At 45.8% G+C, this 18,208-nt stretch overlaps 1 protein-coding gene across 3 annotated transcripts in view; it reads left to right on the top strand.

Annotated features, from left to right (window-relative positions):
- Positions 1–308: 308 nt before the first annotated feature.
- The window catches only part of LOC309568548 (mitotic-spindle organizing protein 2B-like), a 29,986-nt gene continuing 12,086 nt past the window's right edge, over positions 309–18,208 (top strand). For 2 of the 3 annotated variants that reach the window (XM_082274248.1, XM_082274247.1), the window contains exons 1-3: positions 309–566; positions 8,590–8,738; positions 12,525–12,716. In XM_082274248.1, coding sequence (XP_082130374.1) covers positions 418–566; positions 8,590–8,738; positions 12,525–12,716 — 490 coding nt within the window. In that variant the 5' untranslated portion in view covers positions 309–417. The remainder of the gene's footprint in view (positions 567–8,589; positions 8,739–12,524; positions 12,717–18,208) is intronic. The other variant, XM_082274249.1, reaches the window with a different exon arrangement.

Here is an 18,208-nt window from a genome sequence, read left to right as displayed (position 1 = left end):
TGTTGGGGCTTCGTTCCAAGGTAAGTTACACATAATGGGCTAGTATGCGATGCATACTAGCTCATTATGCCTTTGTCTTGCATGTTTTTTTTTTTATTTTTTTATCTTATTTTTTTAGGGTTTACAACCGCTTTAAGGGGGCAAATCCTTCCTGTTCAGAAGTGGTTAAGAGGGTAAATCCTCCCGGTCTTTAAGTAGTTAACAATGAATAGAGAGCGTTATTCAGCAGTGAACAGCTCCTACTAGTGGTGACTCCAATGAAGCTCGGAACCTTTCTGCTCTGGTTCTGTTTCCCGGCGGGGGTTGCACACGGTGTAATGTTGTGTTGGCGCCCGGTTGCTAGGCAACAGGTAAGTCATCGTATGACGGCGGCCTTGGGCGGGAAAGCCGGAGCCGTGGTAGTGAGCGGTGTGTGCCATGGCCGCCCCCCAGGATGCGGTGGTGACGGTGAGCGGCTCCGTGCAGAAATTTGTGACGAAGAAGAAGAAGGTGCTGAGTGCGGAGGAGGCCGAGCTGTACGAGTTGGCGCAGGCGGCCGGCATCGTCATGGATCAGGAGGTCTTCAAGTAAGTGGAGGCCTCCGCCTGACCACCTAGAGCGGGGACATTATTAGTGGTGGACGGGATATATATAGAAGGCACAGTGCTAGTTGTCACCCCTCCTCTGTATACACGTATATGGATCACCTTCTGTTACCATTAAACCCAGCAGAATGGCTTCTCTTGTAGAATTGCAGTCCTTGTCTATCTAGGTTCTCCTTATTTTCTTCTTCTTCCTTCCTGAAGGGACAACAGAAACCAGACAGGGCTAAAGAGAAACTGTCACTTTCTTCAATCTGATACCAAATCTATGCATACTTCCACCTGATAGTCATTGTCTGTAGCAGAGGGATGATTTGTGTCTGACACCTGTGGGATCATATTGCATGGCATCATTTAAACATATTGGACTAGGTGGGACTTTAGATGAGACCCAAGCTGGTGTGGCCCGGCGTCTCCATCCCTATACCAAACACAAAATGAGGTTGAAGGATTGTAAGAGGTGCATGAAAGTCAGCCAGCCCCCAGTTTGATGTACTCACCTTCCAGTCTGTCACCAACCAAATAAGACCTGTCTCTTGGTACAAAGAACAGGGGTTTAGTTGACACACATTTGCAAACGCATGTGAAAGCTGCAGAGCCACTTCACGGCACCCTGTTTAAATCTGCAGTCCTACACTCTTAATTTAGTGTCCTCACACTGGAGGCACATGGCCGCTAATGGGTGGATGGGGAACAGGTGAGAGGGAGACAGCCCAACCTCCCCCAACCCATCCCCATGCACGACTGGCTATTGTCTCAAAAAGTAAATAAGGGATTTCAAAGGCAGTGTGCTTTACAGGCCATGCCCCATATATAAAATCCCTTCCTATCCATATACTGCATCCACCAAGGGGATGGAGGTGTAATGCTTTTCAGCTGGTCTTCTCCAGTTTGCACCATGGTTATATTTTAACCTAATTATTTGAACTTTTTGAGACAATAGCCAGTCGTGCATGGGGATGGGTTGGGGGAGGTTGGGCTGTCTCCCTCTCACCTGTTCCCCATCCACCCATTAGCGGCCATGTGCCTCCAGTGTGAGGACACTAAATTAAGAGTGTAGGACTGCAGATTTAAACAGGGTGCCGTGACGTGGCTCTGCAGCTTTCACATGCGTTTGCAAATGTGTGTCAACTAAACCCCTGTTCTTTGTACCAAGAGACAGGTCTTATTTGGTTGGTGACAGACTGGAAGGTGAGTACATCAAACTGGGGGCTGGCTGACTTTCATGCACCTCTTACAATCCTTCAACCTCATTTTGTGATTGCATGGCATCATGGGCCGCTCCTATGCGGTGTCACCCCTGCGCTCACAGACAATGATGCAGATAGCCCCACTGATGGCCTCCACGCTGTGACAACGCTGACCAAAGATAATCACTTTTTTTCGCTTCTGGAACACCTTGCTGAAGGGGGAAGCCTTACGCTGGCCATATACTATATCAGGGGTCTTCAAACTATGGCCCTCCAGTTGTTCAGGAACTACAATTTCCATCATGCCTTGTCATGTCTGTGAATGTCAGTTTTACATTGCCTCATGGCAGGGCTTCCCAAACTTTTTTTGGGCCGAGACCCAGTGGCGGCTGGTGCTCAAAATTTTTTGGGGGGGGGGGGGGGCGCAAAAAGAAAAATGTAATAGGTATTGCTTCGCGGCAAAAAAACGCGCTAAAAAATTGCGTGATTTTGAGGTCATGGTACAGGCATGGCACAGGTGATGGCATAGGCATGTCACAGGTCATGGTACAGGAGATGTTATAGGCATGGCACAGGTCATGGTAAGGGCATGGCACAGGTGATGGTACAGGCATTGCACAGGTGATGGTACAGGCATTGCACAGGTGATGGTATAGGCATGGCACAGGTGATGGTATAGGCATGGCACAGGTGATGGTATAGGCATGGCACAGGTGATGGTATAGGCATGGCACAGGTGATGGTACAGGCATGTCACAGGTCATGGTACAGGAGATGTTATAGGCATGGCACAGGTCATGGTACAGGCATTGCACAGGTGATGGTATAGGCATGTCACAGGTCATGGTACAGGTGATGGTATAGGCATGGCACAGGTGATGGTATAGGCATGGGCACAGGTGATGGTATAGGCATGGGCACAGGTGATGGTATAGGCATGGGCACAGGTGATGGTATAGGCATGGTACAGGCATGGCACAGGTCATGGCACAGGTGATGATACAGGCATGTCACAGGTCATGGTACAGGCATGTCACAGGTCATGGTACAGGCATGTCACAGGTCATGGTACAGGCATGTCACAGGTCATGGTACAGGCATGTCACAGATGATGGTATAGGCATTGCACAGGTCATGGTACAGGAGATGGTAAGGGCATGGCACAGGTCATGGTAAGGGCATGGCACAGGTCACGGTACAGGAGGTGGGCAGAGGGACAGGTTGGGGGCCACCGTCACAGAAGATGGGTAGCATCACAGGAGGTGGGCTGAGAGACAGGACAGTGGAGAACCTCTCCAGCATCCGGTCATTAGGCAGTGGTGGGTAGTGGGGCTCGTGCAGTCCCAGTTAGGAAGGTGAGCATGGGGGGGGGGGGGTGAGGATAGATAGGCCAGGGGTGCAGTGGTCAGGAGGTGGAGGGTTTCAGGCAGGTGTCTGACTCTGACTGTTGCTGCGCTCCTCCTGCCTGTCTTCTCTCAGTGAGAAAGCTGACCCACATCGTACCGCTTGAAAGAATGAGCCATGTGTCCTCTGCTCACCTCTGATCCCAGATCCCCCCTCCTCCTCCCCGCTGCCTCCAGTCCCGGCGGACTCCCATTCAGTCACTCTGTCCAGGGCTGGGCTGGGCTCCCCGCTGCTCAAACTAGGAGCGCTCCGCTCCTATTGTAGGGCCGGCCCTGCGCACACAGGAGAGAGAGGAGGCACTGAGGCTGCTTCCAATTATCACTTACCTGCTCGTCTTGGGCTGGCTCTCTCATGACCGGGACCGGGTTGACTTCACTGGCGTCTGCTGCTGCTGCAGAGGTGACGGGAGTAGGGAGAGACTTCTCCACCAACAATGTGCGCCGCTGCTCCTCCTCTCTGAAGGCGGGCGGGAAGGTGACGGCCGGGACGGTGAGTGATTGACGCACCGCCCCCATGCGACGTCACCCAGGATGTCCTGTATGATTGGTCCAGGCTGGAGACTGGACCAATCACAGCCAGGAATCCACAAAGTGGGGGTGTCCAAGCAATGTGCCCTGCGCCCAGGTTACGCCCCCAAAAGGCAGCCAATCAGCGCCTCTTGTGGGTCGTAACCACCCCACCCCCAGCCTCCACATAGGCCGACGGCGGCGAGGTTTGCGAACGCAATTTTTTTTTTTGAAAACTTTATTGCTCATTTTGTCTTTTTTTTTCTTTTTTTAGGGGGGGCGGCGCCCTGGCGCCCCCTATGCATGGGCCGCCACTGCCGAGACCCACTTCTGAATACAGTTATTTTTTGGGACCCACTTGCTTGTAATTGAATATTGTAAAACGCTACAGAATTTGTTGGCGCTATATAAATGCAAATAATAATGCATATTTTAAAGGAAGGGGGAATGATAAATTAAAATTTTCAATTTTATTATTGAATACACTTGCCAGATGTTCTAAGTGAGGGGTCAGAAACCTGTGGCATGTGTGGTGTATAAGCGGAGTTGTAAGTATAACAGTAAAACAGTATAAGGCAGGCAGAGGACAGAAATCAACCACCCAGGACAGTGATCAGCAGGCTATATGGCACTCACCCTCCTTCCTCTCCCAGCGGTCCACAGTGAAGGTGAAGCCCCTGTTTGCCCTCTTGAGGGCCCAGCACACCTCACCCAGAGTCCCCATGAGGAGCTCTATTCTGGTCTTGGTGTCCTGGCTCTTCTCTTTCAGATCATCTACTGGGGTCACAGAAGCTGCCACTGACACCACCAGCCCACCTGGTCCTCCTATGAGGACAGCGAGGTTGCCATCTCTGCCCGCTATAGCTGAGAGATTCCCGCCTCCAGTCTAGCCACCACTGCTGCCACCCACCTATCCTACATAACAGCCCACATACATACTCACTGATGCAACAAGTATCCTCCTTGCGGGAAATGCAGACCAGCCTCCATAAACTGCATGGCCGTGGTGCTGAATCCATCGCGATTTGACTGCTCTGGCTCTCTGTAATTTGCGTGGGCTTGCACAGCACAATTTAGGTGGGCCCGCTCTCAGTGATTTCCGGCTCAGCGCGACCCACTCAAACGCAGCTCGCGACCCACCAGTGGGTCCAGACCCACAGTTTGGGAACTCCTGCCTCATGGGACGTGTAGTTCTGCAACAGCTGGAGGGCCGTAGTTTAAGGATCCCTGCACTATATGAAAAATCGTTCAAACTCATTTTTGAATAACGATCACTCAGCCGTGAGAGCAAACAATAGTGCCAATGTGTAATGACCTATAAATCCTTCAATGGACATCTGTTTTTTGTTGTGTTTTTTTCACATAAACCTAGTGCAAACCGTTTGGACTAGAAACGCAACCTTTCAATTTATTGTTCGTTTTGCAGAAAATTTTCAAACTTGTCCTTCGTTTTTGTGGCTCAAAAATGTCACAACCAATTTGTGTCCATTAAATGCCCGAAAAATGAACTAACTGTCCAAATGACCAAATTTTGGCAGATTTTTCATAGTGTATGGCCACCATAAGAGGTGCATCTCATTGGTCGGTACAGTCACTTGGCTGTGACAACCAACCTTGTCGTTGTGTCTTGCGAGCATCAAAAGCAGAGCCAAACTTACCTTTCTTTCAACAGTCCCTGTCCCTCACCTCGATAGCTGGATGCTGGTCTTTGGCCGGCTTCATTGGCTGGTGCAAGAAGATGTCAGTCATCCCAGCACACAGGAACCGTGCCAGCAATGTAAGGGTCCTTTCACACGGTCAGCTCCGTTTTTTTTTTTCCGTTCAGTCACTTTTTTTTTTTTTTAAACGGACACGGATGTCACTTTTGTAGGGTCCGTTCCGTATGTCTGTTTTTCATCCATCCGTTTGCGGATGAGAAACGGACATAATGTATGTCTATGGGCTAGTGGACGTTGGCGGATGACACCGCTGACATCCGTTTTTGCGTCTGTTCCGCTTTTAAAAACGGAAGAAAAATAGGGTTCTGTTGCGCTGCAAAAAACGGAACTTAACGGAACAGACGCAAAATGAATGTCAGCGGATGGTCATCCGCTAACGTCCGCTAGCCCATAGACATACATTATGTCAGTTTTTCATCCGCAAACGGATGGGAGGAAAAACGGATTTACGGAACGCCCGTGTGAAAGGACCCTAAAGTGAATTCTGCATGTGCAGCTCAGTTTCCATTCCAGAGAAGACAGCGAGCAGACAGGTAGGCGTATTGTATTACAAAAGAGACATGCCTGCTCACAGTCTGTGATGGCACAACTTTTAGTTGGAGGATACTTACTTTGGGGCGGTGTAAAGTGTATTGGCAGCACAGCCGCTGTGTCCAGAGGGGTGGCTAGAATGTTTGGCGTTAAAGCTAATCTTCACCTAAAGTCATAGCACTTGCTTTGATATGTAAATAACATATGTTTATTGCTGTCAGTAGCTCCACCCCATGCAGAAGCCCAAATTATGGGTGTTCCTTTGGGGGGAGGTACACGCAGCACTGAAGCCACAGCCCCCTCTCAGTTCTGCAGCCCTCCTTGCCATGGAGTCTGTGCCTCCACTGCTCTGTTTTTATGGATAAAAGACAAGCGTGCAACCTCTAACTTCCCCCTCTCCGTCATGCAGCTGTATATCCTCTGCTACTGTTAAAAGACTGAGCCCGCAAGCTGGCGGCTTTTGCTGTGTGACTGACAGGCTGGAGACCAGAATTGTCATTCACAAAAATGCAAGCATACATGACGGCCGCATACCCCAGCAGCTACTACACTATTCTCTCTGTAAGAAATGTAGCTGCTGGTGGAAATTGTTTTTGTGAATGACAACGCTGCTCCCCAGCTTCTACCATTCACACAGCAAAGCTGCCAGCAACTACAGTAGTCCTTTCCTCATAATTAGCTTGTTGCTATGGAAGTTTGCTGGCTCGGTATTTTAACAGCAGCAGAATGCACAACTCCAGAATGTAGAGGGGATTGCAGGAGGATGCAGGATCAGTCTTCTATGTGTGGAAACAGAGCAAAGGAGGCAGGGGCTGAACGGCACGGGGGGCTGCCAATGTACTGTCTGCAGTCACTGTCAGGGTATTCTGGCAGCAGTGAGTGCTGGCTGTCAGACCACAAATGCCAGGCAGGGAGATTCCTCCATCCACACTGCTTAGCATGGATAGGAGAATCTTTATTTCTCTTGTTCAGCCTGTGGACCATACAAGAGAAATCTTCAGATGTATGGCCATCCTTAAAGCGGAGTTCCACCCTAAATTTATACTTACCTCCATCTTCTCGCTCCGGGTCACCTGAAAAACAAATGGATATTCGCAATTTTTATTTTTTTTTTACTTGCCTCGTTTAGAAGAAAATATACTTACCTTACTTCCTTCTTCCTCCCCTCGGCGGCCACGGCGATTCGTCACTTCCTGGCTGAACGTCATCGCTCCCAGGAATCAATGCGCCTGCACCGGCCCCAACGTCACTTCCGGTGCAGGCGTGTCATTCCCTTCTAAACAGCTTCTGAGCATGCCCAGAAGCTGTGGAGGGATGACGCGTGCACACCGGAAGTGACAGCGGGGCCGGCGCAGTGCATCGTGGGACCGAAGAAGACGCAGAAGAGGATCGTGCTGGCTTCAAGCTGCCCACATCTGAGATGGCAGCACTGGACAATACTTTTTCAAGGTAAGTATTTCTCCTAAAAGGTAAGTGCAACCCGGGACAGATCAGAGGCTAGCCATTGTGGAATGTACTAGCCCTGACTGTCCCTGGGGTATTTTTATTAAAAAAAGTATTCCCAGGGTGGAACTCCGCTTTAAGCTTAGTACACACTAAAAGTTTTTTTTTTTTTTTGTTTAACGTTTAACCCAGCTGGCTATCTGATGTTAGTACATCGATCTCCCCTGCTGTTCTGTTTCGTTCTGACAGGGGGCAGCCCCCTCCCTGCCAGGGCACTCCGGTCAGCGCTCTCAGCCATTGGCTTGACATTCTGCCCATGTGTACTGGGCTTAAGTTCTTCAAGCCAGCTACTGCAATTTATGTTTTGTACTTGTACATGTGCACACCTACATGGTTAATATGTGGTTTCCTCATTTTACATATAGGAAGCACCAAACGGATTTCAGTTGCCATTTTTGCAGGGCAGATTAGAAAAATAATGCATGTCAGTGGTTGACATAGGCGGCAAAGAAACTTTTTAATTTGAGTCATTTTAATATTTGATTTTTGTATTTTTACTTTGGGACCCTTTTGGAGTAGCCCATCCAACTAAAGTCAATCACCAAAGCAATGTGGCTTTTGGTTATTTCAGATGTTTGCAGGGCAAAGGTAATTCAAACATTCGAAAAAGGTTAAAAAAAAAAAGATTCAAACTTGGTGGTAAAAATCCTGAAAATGAGAATTATTTCTGGTTGTAGGAAAGTAATAAGAAAGGTGGGGAGGGGGTAAAAAGCAGTGTAGACTGAGAATTGGAGACCCTATTAATGTAACAAGTTCTTTTTCATCTCTGTATATTTTTCTCTAAGGCTACATTCACACCTGAGCGTAGCGTTTTTCGCGCGTTTTTTAACGGGATTTTTGCGGCGGTTTTTACCGCGATTTTACCGCGATTTTTGTGCAGGCGTTTTTAGATTGAATAGAGATCAATGGAAAACGCCTGTAATCTGCCCAAAAAGAAGCTCATGTACTTTTTTGAGCGTTGGGCGTTTTGTGTACAGCGTCAAAACGCTCAGATGTGAACAGGGGCCATTGAAATGAATAGGATTTGTCTTGTTGGGCGTTTTGAGAGCTGATCCTAGAGCAGAAAAACGCCCCAAAAACGCCCCAAAAAGCCTAGATGTGAACGGAGCCTAAATGTTTTTATCTGATGTTTATTTTCTCCTTTGTTTTTAAACAGGATTCTTGTGGATTTACTAAAGATGAATGTGGCCCCTTTGGCTGTTTTTCAAATGCTGAAGTCAATGTGTGCTGGGCACAGGCTCACAGATTCTGTGTCTACTGAGACAAATTCTCCATCGATACAGGCAACGCATACAGAAACCAGAGGTAGGAAAGGCAACTTGGATGGTATCTTGTAGGATTGCTGTATTGTAAATATTTTATTTTTTTACATGATACTGTACAGCAATTCGAATGTGAAAGTGTCCGTGTTGTAAAACTATATTTTAGATACTGTTTTTTATTTTTTCTTTTAGAACTGAGACGCTTAAGCATTAAAGGTACCCATACACATGGGTTTTACCATCTTTACCATTTTCTCATTCAGGGTGCAAGACTCTACAATACAAAGAAAATGTCAGTAGCATTGCATTAGTGTGCTGGGTTTCTATCCTTCAAAATTCTGTCTCTTCCCCACTGTATTATGCTAGAGTGGAAATCTATAGATCCACGTATCACTTGGTAGGAACTGCGTGAACTTAACCAAACAATGCTCAAGAAAGGTAATAATTGGTACCTGTCTATGGGTACATTTTAGCAGCGCTTGACAAATTCCAGGAGCTAGATAGCTAGCTCATGTACTTTTAAGCCAGCCATAGACCTATCTAAACGGCCAAATTTCAATCCATCTATGAGAAGGCTGTCGCTTTTTTTCGTTCATTCTATTTTGACGTCTGGGAAACCTCCCGCTGTCAGAAAACACTAGCGGGGTGGGAGAGATTCCCCCATCAACACGGGCCGTGTTGATGGGGGAATCAATAAATTTTCTTTTCTTTTCTTTAACCCGTGGTTGAAGGAAAGAAAATTACATAATTTATGGCCTGCCTTAAATTCCAGTTGACTTTCTTTTTGTTATCTATGAAAACAAATATCCCTGGCTCTGTAAAAGTACCTGCGGGCTAGAAGAAGTAACTGCTTATTCTGAGCTGGTGTTTACACTAATTAGTATGCACTATTGACAGGGGATACATGAATATACAGCCTAAGCTGGCCATAGATGAGTCAGTTTTTTTTTTTTTTTTTGTTCACCTGGAGGGTTGAACGTAAAGAACTGACCGGATTCCCCAGCCCACACATTCAAAGTGGATCGGGGAATCTTCCTTTGTAAGACTGTCAAATTACAAAGATCAGCGCTGCAGTCTATAGCCTAGGCCACAGGTGTCAAACACAAGGCCCCGGGCCGAATGCGGCCGCCCCAGGCCATTTCATATGGCCCTCGCACCCCCTTTGTCTTGTCTCTGCCCCCACATTGTCTCAGTAGTCGGCAGCAGAGAGGACAGAACCTCTTTTGCCAGATCCAGCGCTTCTCTGTGCAGCTGCATAAAGGCTCCTCTTTGCCCCTTCCTTCTCAGCAGTCCGCAGCTGAGAGGAGGGCAGAACTCCTCCATCAGAGCCTGCACCTCTCTGTGCAGCCGCAACACCACCTCGTCTCTGCCTCCCCTGGTCTCAGCATTCAGCAGACTCTGGAAGCTGACTCCAGGAGGTAAGGGGGGTGCATTGTGATGTAAGGAAGGGTGGGTGACTCTTGACTTCTGATGGTGAGGGGGCTCTTGACATCTCGTGTAAGGGGGCGTGGGGGTGCTCTGGACATCTAATCTTACAGATATAACAGGCCCTTTGAGGGCAACCATAATGCTGATGTGGCCCACGATGAAATTGAGTTTGACACCCCTGGCCTAGAGTCTTTTTTAGCAGGACAGTTATACAGAACCCCCTTGGTAGCTGGACCTTTGTTCAACCACAGTGGCCATACACTGATCGAAATTAGGCGGTTCCAGCTGGACCAAATTTTGTTCCATGTATGGCAAGCTTTACTTAAGTGCTCAAAAAAAAAAAAAAAAAACAGTCTTTATATAAAAACATTTAGGCATTCAGTGGTGCCTCAACATACCCTTAGATGTCCCCCCAACCCCTACACCTTTCTTAGAACTTCCACAGCTCCCTGTTGTCTAGCACTATAAACTGGGGGCTGAACTTGGAAGTGTTAAGGACTTTCATATTAAGGTACCATAAGATTGTGGATACAAAGGCCTACAACAGAGACTTAGAAAGTATGCACTTGCACTTTATTTCTGTATACAGTTTTACAGGTTTTTAAAGTCAGCGAGTTATTTAAAATTTGCCAGAAACCTAAGCAATTCAAAGTGAGCTTCTATAACCAGAGGTCTGTTTAGTGAGAGCTACATGTTAAAACTAGATTGTGGAACTAACTTTCTAAATTCCTCCCCTAAAACTAAACCTGTTGCTTTAAGTATAACTAAAGTCAAAACTTTTTTTATATAGTTTTGGATAGAGTGGAAAGGGAATAGAACCCCTGTCAGTTTTTATTGCCGTCTGTGTCCCTGTTAGGGAGGTTCACCCTCTCTGTTTGCCCGGTTTACCATTATTGAAAGTGAAAGTAAAAAAAATACCACATTTTGAGTTGTCCCCAGAAAAGTAATAGAGGGAAAATCTTCCAATGGGGACACTAGTTTTGGTGACCTGGGGATCTCTCCCCCACACCTCCTGTTTGGCCATGGGATAGGAAGTGAAGGTAAGGCTACGTTCACATGTGGGTGTAGCGGATCAAGGGCAGAATCGCCGCAATTCTGACTGTGATCTGGAATCCTTGCAAATCGCGGGACGCCTGTGCGATGCCTGCAATGGCACCCCAAACGCTGTGCAATGTTGCCACGATTTCCGCCTGCCTAATCGCGGTAACATCGCGCAAACAGAATCGCGGGACAAGAGCTTCTTTTGGGCGTCAGTCGTCCTGCGATTCTGTTTGCGCAATGTTACCGCTATTCGGTAGGCGGAAATCGCGGCAACACCGCACAGCGTTTGGGGTGCCATTGCAAATCACAGGCATCGCACAGGCGTCCCGCGATTTGCAATGATTCCGGATCGCATGAAGAATCACGGCAATTCTGCCCGTGATCCACTACGCCCACATGTGAACGTAGCCTTAATCTCTGCGATGGGATATTATTGGCAAAAAAAAATCTTGAGGGGTTATATAACCCTCACTTACTCAAATGAGAAAAAAAAATATGTTTTGCCTATAGTTCTACTTTAAGGCTTTCAGCAATAAAGCGGAATACGCTGTACTCTGGATGAACTGTTGTGATCGCTAGATTGTTTAGATCTTTTCGACCTTCTGAGTGACGAGGAGCTACAGCAGCACACTAAACTTCAAATATCAAGATACCATGGGAAATGTTACATTTATGTTACTTTCAGTAAAAGTAATAAAGTAACTTGCCATTTTAATGGTCTACATATGTTTAACAAATTTTCTCTTAAATGTACGTGTATATTTAGGAATTAAAAAAAAAAAAAATCTGTGTTTTTAACACTTAAACTAAACGCCTGGTTCATTTGTTTGATGGCAAGAGCAGTTGTATGTTCACCACATAAACTGAAAGATGTCATCAATGCCGGATCATATCTATCACTTTTAATAGATATTGATCAGCTTTGGGAGTTATTTTTCTACCTTCACAGGCCGCATAAACTGGATTGGATGTACAGTAATCTATACCGCTGTGACATTAAACCAGAACTTTTCACAAAGATTGGGAGAATTTAGGAGATTATAGTCACAGTTTTATTGAATTGACATTAAAAACACAGAAAAAGCACATTTCAATGAAAGTTAAATTCCTGTGCAGCATTGCTAATCCAGTTTATTTTTACCATGCAATAACTTTAGAAAATCTAACCCTGAGCTATTGCATGTGATTGATGTGTGTCATTTATGTTTTGCATTTGTGTGCCAGCCTACCTACTGCCAAAGAGGCCTGCATTCCATTGGAAATGCTGTGCAGACCTGTCTGGAGTGTAAATGATTCTGGTTATCCACAGTTTCTCAAATCAGTCTTGTGCTTCTTCTTAATGTGTGTCTCTTTAAATTAGAGCTTCCATTTATGTCGGTCAAGAGCAGTAAAATTCCTGCACCACTCTGCTTTTCCTCTTCTGCCCTTCGAGCTCCAAGAATTAAAGGCACTAAGATTGTGATCTACAGCCCAGTTGATGCTTGTTCATCTCTATCTCAAGGTCCCCCTGGCTCCTTCCAGCTTTCATGCTGCCTGTTCTCGCCATTCGCAGGTGGCACTTGTTGGTTTATACTTCCTGGGTGACATAGTGCGGCATGAATGAAAACTAGCACACAGGACAAAGGGACAGTTTTTATTAAAAAAAAATAAATGTGTGCCGTAACGGAAAAGCTGCTTATTTTAATATTATTCTGATGGGCTATACTGCTATTCTGTGGGTTAGTTTTCATTTATGTCTCCCATAGCCTGCTATCACACTAGGAATTCTGTAATTCTGTGGCAGCTGCAGCATTATTTAATGGCAAGTATACTAAAATGTACAACTAAACCTTAAAGTGACCATATTTTCTTACATAATACAGTTTGTATTTCTTTTTATACATTGGTTTAAGATGTAACAATTACATATTTTTTAATCTCTATCCTATTTAGACACTTTGAAAACTTTTGCATTGTACACCAGTGCAAGGAATATAAGGCACTATCTGAAATATCTTAAAGAGGACCTGAATTATAGAAGCTCTACCCAAAAAGACAGGCAAATGACACAGGACTAGTCACCAGTATAGTATTGCCTGTAGCTGATCTTTTTCCCATTACTGGCTTAAATGCCTTAATAAAGGAAAAGGAATTGGCAGCACTCCAGGTTGAGTCAAAATCCAGATTTATTGACTGGACATCCAAATAGGACAATCGTGACAAGGTAGACGCGATTCACACACTGGCTGTGTGCTTAATCATAATGTAATGATTAAGCACACAGTCAGTGTGTGAAACGCGTCTACCTTGTCACGATTGTCCTATTTGGATGTCCAGTCAATAAATCTGGATTTTGACTCAACCTGGAGTGCTGCCAATTCCTTTTCCTTTATCAAGTTTTCACGGAGGCGAGCCGGGGCATGCACCGGTGTGAGTCATCAGGCAATTACACCACCTTGAGCAGTGAGTTCTTGTCTTTTCAATTTAAATGCCTTAAGCCTGGTACACACGGGCCGAATATTGGCAGGTTCAACAGAAACTGGCCAACATTTGGACTGTGTGTACATCAGCCTGTCCTACAGAAGTTGGCCAAACGTCTAGCCTCTGTCAAATGGGCATTCTGGAAAACCAGCATCTGATCAGCGTTTGCAGCCAATGGCTGCGAGAGTTGACTGGCAGTCCCTCTGGCAGAACACAATTGCTCAGCGGGGAGATCGCTGTACTAGCATTGCATAGTTAGTACAAGCAAGCTCCTCCTGTGTTTTTTTTTTTTTTTTTTCCCTTCTTCATTCTGCTTGGTTGAAAGAAAAAAAAAAAGCGTGTACCAGCCTTTAGTCTACATTGTGTCTCTGGATGAAACCATCTTGGTAGAGAGGCCTTTGCATCCTCATGTTTAGGCTGCTTGCCTTATGCCTAGTAGAGGTATTATTTTAAAAAGCAACTGAAGAGGTTTCAAAATCACAGATCCACATAATGGATAAAGCAGTGAGTGCTTTTATTGTAGGTCCTTAAATGGGTGAAGCAGGGAGTTTCTTGCACTGTAGGTCCTCAAGTACAGCTTTCTTTCCATCAAGCAGCATAGTAATGGCATCATCAAATCCCACTGCTAGTGTTGTGAGAATAGCACTCTGGGTAATTTGTAGACACCCTTTAAAACTCTATGGAGAGAAGTTCATGATTCTGTTGGTGCCTGCACTGCAGTCGTTATACCCATACTGTACTCTTCTTGCTCAGTGCACCCCCCTCCCTCCCCGGTCACTAGATCCGTCACACTGATGGAAGCATGGCTGAAGATTTTTGCAGTAGGATTGGGTGTAGCCCGATCGGGGAACTAAGAAACAAATTCACCAGGGTGGATCCATACTCTTTCAGTCCAGTAGCAGCATTCGAATCTGCCCACTACTGTGTGAGGAATTGGCTCACACAGTGACCAGTCATATCCCAAACATGGCCCTTTTGTTTACATTTTGTATTCGACCAGGGAATCTCCCAGCTGACTGCTAAATGGGGCCGGGGTCCTGTGCAGGAAGCTGTAACATAAGAGCTTCCCAGCACAGAGAAGACCCACTCGGAGTACTGGCTTTGTATGCCAGCTGAGAGCTGGTTTTAACTACCAGCAGTTTCCTAATCTGAAAACTGTCAGTAAGGATCTGTTGCTTCCGCAGTTACAGGTTTTTATAGTGGTGGCAGTAAGAAATATCCAAATTTGCCACATATGTCAGTATTGTTACCAACACTGGTGCAAATGTTCTCCCGAATAAGGCACAGTTAGTTCTTGAGGAAACTACCGCCAAGACAATTGTTTATAGCTTTAGTCCCGGTTCCCGCATCGCAAACGCACCCCTGGCAGTTCACACTGCCATATGCGATACGCAGGGGGTGTCAATGAAATGTTAACGACACCCCCAGTTTGATCGCATATCGCAGTGCAATCTGACAGTTCGCACAGGATCGGATTGCACAAGTGTGAACCACTGTGCGATCCGATCCTGATGCGGCTGGAAAAAAGGGTCATGTGTGTGTTTGGTGCGGATACAAAGTGTATGGCTGAATTCGCATCCGCACCTCCGATCACGTGTAATGAAGGAGCAGTGCGCTCCGAATTACATGCGATCGGCGCAATCGCAGGAATGTGAACCGGCACTTATTGAATAGGGATGTAACGATATCAAAATCTCACGGTACGATACAATTTCGATATTGACCTCACGGTACGATATTTATTGCGATATTGTGGAAAAGCTCACGGTATTGTTAAATACTATTTAATGACCACAGATACACTACTTAAATTCCATCAGTATGATAGTGGCACTGGCGTCGGTGTTTTTTTTTTTTTTTTTTCATTTATCTTTAGACCCACAATCCTGAGCCTGTTCCTTCCTACTGCTCCAGTTCTCTAAGTTCTCAGTAATAATAACGCCATGACCTTGGGAATAATGCCCAGCAGGGGAGGATTGGGAACAGCTACTTCCTCCCCTGCTGGCTGCTGAGCGAGGAAGATGCCCTACTGAGATGCCATATTGGAATGGTGACGTAGAATGGGCGGCCAACAGGGACACAGGGCCTGGTGGAGTAGCTGCACACGGAGGGAACTGGAGCGTCTTCCCCCCCCCCCCCCCCTTTCTGATAGCTGGAGGCTTTGGTAGGCATGCAGGGTAACGCTGACAGCAGTGTGAGTTCATTTTTACACAGCACCATATTGCTGAAATAAACAGCCACTTCCTCCTAAAATGTTGCACAAGCTCACCTCACTTACACCCATGACATTACACTCACCGGCGGTCCGGTGTCTTGCTCTTGCCTGTGTAGTGTGGTGCTGTTTCCTGGTGCCTGCCTGCCCTGGAAGCTGCTCCGCCGAGTCCGACTCTGCTGCTCTCGTGCGCTGGCTCAGCCTCCGCCCCACAAGCCCGCCCACCCACACTGCTCCAAACCAACTGGCAGCCGCTCGCCTCGGCTCGGCCAGTAAGCAGTAAGCACTGTGCAGCATAGGGAGGTGACAGGTGAGTGACCGTACGTGACAGACGGCGGCCAGACCAGTGAATTTGACTAATAATCGAGTCCCAGCCGCGGCTATTTTTTTTTTTCTTCTAGCGGCCGCCCCTGATCATCTGCCGCCTGCAAAACCATGCCCCAACCACGACGATATCGGGACACGGTAACCATCGGGATACCGCAATGGCGGCAATATCGTTACATCCCTATTATTGAATTCTCTCAACTGTGTCTTAGATGATCTCATACTGCAGAGATATAGCTATGAGGCTAATGGTACAGAAAATGCACTGCTGTTTTTCCTCTTGACAGGTATGGTAATATTTAAAAAATCAACATGATAGGTTTAGAAATCACAGATCCACAGAATGGTTGAAGCAGGGATTTCCTAGCATTGTAGGCCCTCAAATGGATGAAGAAGGGGGGTGTTTCTTGTACTGCAGGTCCTCAGGTACGGCTTCCTCTCCAGCAAACAGCATTGTAGTCGCATCATCAAATCCCACTCCTAATGTCATGACTAGCAGCCACAGGCACTCTGTTTTGCCACAATTTAAATATCTAGATAGCAAACCCTCACTTTTTTTGCTTCAGGTCCACTTTAAGTTTTAATGTATGTGATGGCTCTGTAGCCAGTTCCATGTATTCTGAATGCCTATACTGCAGGCTGAAGAGAACTTGGCAGCCTGGTTTGTTAAATTCTATAACGTTTGTGATCAAAAGTTTTCATACTAAGTGTTCAATGTGCAGTCTACTGTCTTATTCCATCCCTTTCCTAGCTATTGCATACAGCCAGCTCTTTTTCTGTAAGGGTTTGAATAATCTTAAATGCAGTGCCTGTTGTCAAATCCAATTTTAATGATGTCCACATTCAGATGGTGCATCTGTTGACATCCACCCTATTTCATGTTGGCAGGGTCACTTTAATGTTTGTGTCTTTGCAAAATTCATGACATTTATTTGTTCATCGTTTGCTTTTTGTGGCATAATTTTATCAAACGGTAGCACCTCTACAAGTATAGAAGTTGTATAGATCATTTTAGTCACTGTCCTACCATTGTTTCTGGTGAGATCTGACTGCTGCAGTAGAGGTTTGAGTTAATTATCCCTATTTTTTGGTGTGTGATATCAAACTTGTACAAAAGTATTTTTTTTTTTTTGTTAAAGGCTCTTTCACACGGGCGCTCCGTATGTCCGTATTTCATCCCATTTTTTTGCGGATGAAAAACTGACATAATGCATGTCAATGGGATTACGGATGTCAGCGGATGACCATCCGATTTTCATCCTTTCAGTTCTGTTCCGTTTTTTTGGAACGGAACAGAACCCTATTTTTCTTCCGTTTAAAAAAACGGAACGGATGCAAAATCAGATGTCAGCGGTGTCATCCGCTGACATCCGCAATCCCCATAGACATACATTATGTCCGTATATCATCCGCAAACGGATGGGATGATATGCGGACATACGGAGTAGATGACACAAGTGTCATCCGTTTCCGTGAAAAAAAAAAAGTTCCGCAGCGGAAGAAGAAATCGGAGCGGCCATGTGAAAGAGCCCTGAGTCGATATATATTTGGACAGAGGCACAGTTTTCATACATTTGGCTCTGTATGCCACCAGAATAAAATGTAAATAAAACAATCTAATGAATTTTAGGTGCAGACTTTTTTCAGCTTTAATTCAAGGGGTTGAACATAAATATCCTCAAGGTACAAATTTTAGGAACTGCAACTATTTTTCATACACAGTCCCGCCATTTTCAGGGGCTCAAATGTGATTGGACAAATTAATATAATCAATAAATAAAATGTTAATTTTTAATATTTTATTGAGAATTTTTCTGGCAATGAGTGCCTGAAGTCTGGAACTCATGGACATTACCAAAGACTGGATTTCCTCATTTCTGATGCTTTGCCAGGCTCTAACTGCAGTTGTCTTCAGTTGTCCTTGGTTTGTGGGTCTCTCTGCCTTAAATTTGCCTTCAGCAAGTGAAATGCATGCTTAATTAGGTTGAGATCAGGTGATTGACTCGGCCATTACAGAATATTCATCTTCTTTTCATTCAAAAGCT

This window comes from Pelophylax lessonae (assembly GCF_965119305.1).
Source record: "Pelophylax lessonae genome assembly, chromosome: 1".
NCBI lineage: Eukaryota > Metazoa > Chordata > Amphibia > Anura > Ranidae > Pelophylax > Pelophylax lessonae.
The sequence above is the reverse complement of the archived record's forward strand: the minus strand, read 5'-3'. Positions and strand labels throughout refer to the sequence as shown.